We start from the raw sequence: 2159 nt of genomic DNA, 5'->3' as shown, positions 1-2159 counted from the left end.
AAAGAAGATGAAGACATCATTCAACCACTTAATTTTTCTCAAAATAAACTTGTCATAGTTTTCTTTACTGTATGTGTGTTGTAATTTCAGCTTCTATAGGTAGCTAAGAAAGTTTCTCATCCTCTACAAGAGATTACTATGTAATAATATTTTGTATACTTAAATAAAAACATCAAGGCTTACTACCTCTATCATGTATTATTTTAAAATTAAATTACCTTACTATACACTCTGAGGTCTGAAAGGAAACAAAGTTGTGTTATGTGTTGTTGAAGGGATCTACGTCAAGAACTATCTATAGTTACTGTGTGGTGAGGTTGTGAGGAGCTATCTATAAAATTCGATTGACACAACCAGACAGCACTCCGGTCAAAGAGGTAAGTTGTTCAATTTATTTTACGGATGTATGATGAGCCATTAAAAGTAAAAAAATAAAAATTTAATCAAGTTAATATAGTCCGGAAACTGTGTAGTTGTATATCTTTAGACTATACGTTCAATAAATATAACAACCCAACATACTAAGATTAAAAACTCAAGGATGATTTTGCAACATTTTGAATAAAATATGAAGCTTAAACTAATTTTCAAGGAAGGAGGGGATAAAACTTAAACGAAACCAAGGTTTATAGATATTTATTTACAATTTGCCCATAGAATAATTCATTAATTATTATTATTGTTGTTGTTGAATTTCAACATAAAACTACTTGATTTAGACTTTACAATAGCTCAAAAAAAGATTAATATGGCCCTTGAGAGTGTTTGAAGCATAGCGACGAACAGTTTGTTTGCATCTATTTCCGTGGCAATTGATCTTCTACCCGGGCATATGCTTTCCACAAATCAGCATAAAACCTCAAGGGTTTCTTGAGTGCCTTCTTCCATTCATTAGAATCCGGCAACCTCCCGGTAAGAGCAAGCGAACTCTCATCTTCTCTATCATTAAGATTCAATACGAAAAGCTCGTCTCCAAAAACTTTGTGCATTGCCTTCAGAGTCTCCACCATTATCACACCTCCGTCTTTTCTAATATCTTCAGGCTCCACGCAGTGTCCACCGACGTTCGCCATTATCCTCCCGCCACTTTTAAGAACCCTTTTTAATCTTTCCCATGTTGATGCATCTTGGAGCTGGGGGATCACGCAGCCTTTAGTAAACAGATCAACGAAAATTCCAGCAAACCCATCTTTAGTACTGGCGTTTAATGCATTTCCAGTGTGAATATAAAGCCGATCGGGGTGCTCCTTCTCAAGCTTCTCGAGACCAAAATACTCTCTGGCGACGGAAATTACTGATGGGTCCAGCTCCCACCCGTGGATTACAGCCTCCGGGTGCATTTCAAGTACGGGTTTAGCGGATGAGCCGGCTCCGAAACCGAGTATGGCAAGAGGCCCAGGAGGAATGATCGGAGGCAATGTAGCCAAGACGTCGTAGTATGCGTTAGTTAGTGATTTGAAAGGGAAAAAGATGCTGTGGATATTGCCGGGGGCATCGAGAAGGAGAAGCCTGGATCCTGCTAAAGGGTGGTGTGCTGTTCTGGAAACTTGAAGAACTCGAATGTAATTGTGCCTGGACTTGAACTTGACGAGAGTTTTCACGTCTTCAATAGGGATTCCATCATCGCCGTCGTACTTGGACCGGTGGGATTTGAGTGTGAAGGGGAAGCGGCGGCCATGTGTTGCGGACAACGGGTTTGGGAATATTTGGGCACCAGCTAAATTCATGCTCGGTTGTGTGAACGAAAACACAAACGTACGAATGTGTTCAAAACGATTTACTCATCAATTCGAAGGATACTTGTTTTTAAATAACCATTAACATAGTTGTATCTGTCTTCTATTTCCTTCAAATTTATCTGATTTACACAAAAAAATATTATGAAACGTTACGAAAAAATGTTTTGCTTAATAAATAAAATTCAGCAACCTTTAAAATTTAAAATACCTTCATACACCATAAAATAAACTCCTTCATAGACTTCATTTCAAATAAAAATAAAAATCCTCGAAACAATGTATCATTTGACATCACATCTTAAAATAATCTCACTTAAAAACAATATTTCATAAGTAAAAATTTATGAACTTAAACATAAACGCGGAATATTAGAATGTCTTGGATAAGTGCTCCCTACCGCGAACAGTCCATCTTCGCCG

The 2159-nt window shown here is 37.4% G+C and overlaps 1 protein-coding gene across 1 annotated transcript; it reads right to left on the bottom strand.

The window, feature by feature from the left end:
• Positions 1-654: 654 nt before the first annotated feature.
• LOC142531048 (uncharacterized) lies at positions 655-1794 on the bottom strand. Its single transcript, XM_075637051.1, has one exon. The coding sequence runs from the start codon at positions 1725-1727 to the stop codon at positions 798-800; it is 930 nt and encodes a 309-aa protein (XP_075493166.1). The 5' UTR covers positions 1728-1794; the 3' UTR covers positions 655-797.
• Positions 1795-2159: the final 365 nt, after the last annotated feature.

The sequence above is a fragment of the Primulina tabacum genome, chromosome 17 (assembly GCF_025594145.1).
Source record: "Primulina tabacum isolate GXHZ01 chromosome 17, ASM2559414v2, whole genome shotgun sequence".
Lineage (NCBI taxonomy): Eukaryota > Viridiplantae > Streptophyta > Magnoliopsida > Lamiales > Gesneriaceae > Primulina > Primulina tabacum.
The sequence above is the reverse complement of the archived record's forward strand: the minus strand, read 5'-3'. Positions and strand labels throughout refer to the sequence as shown.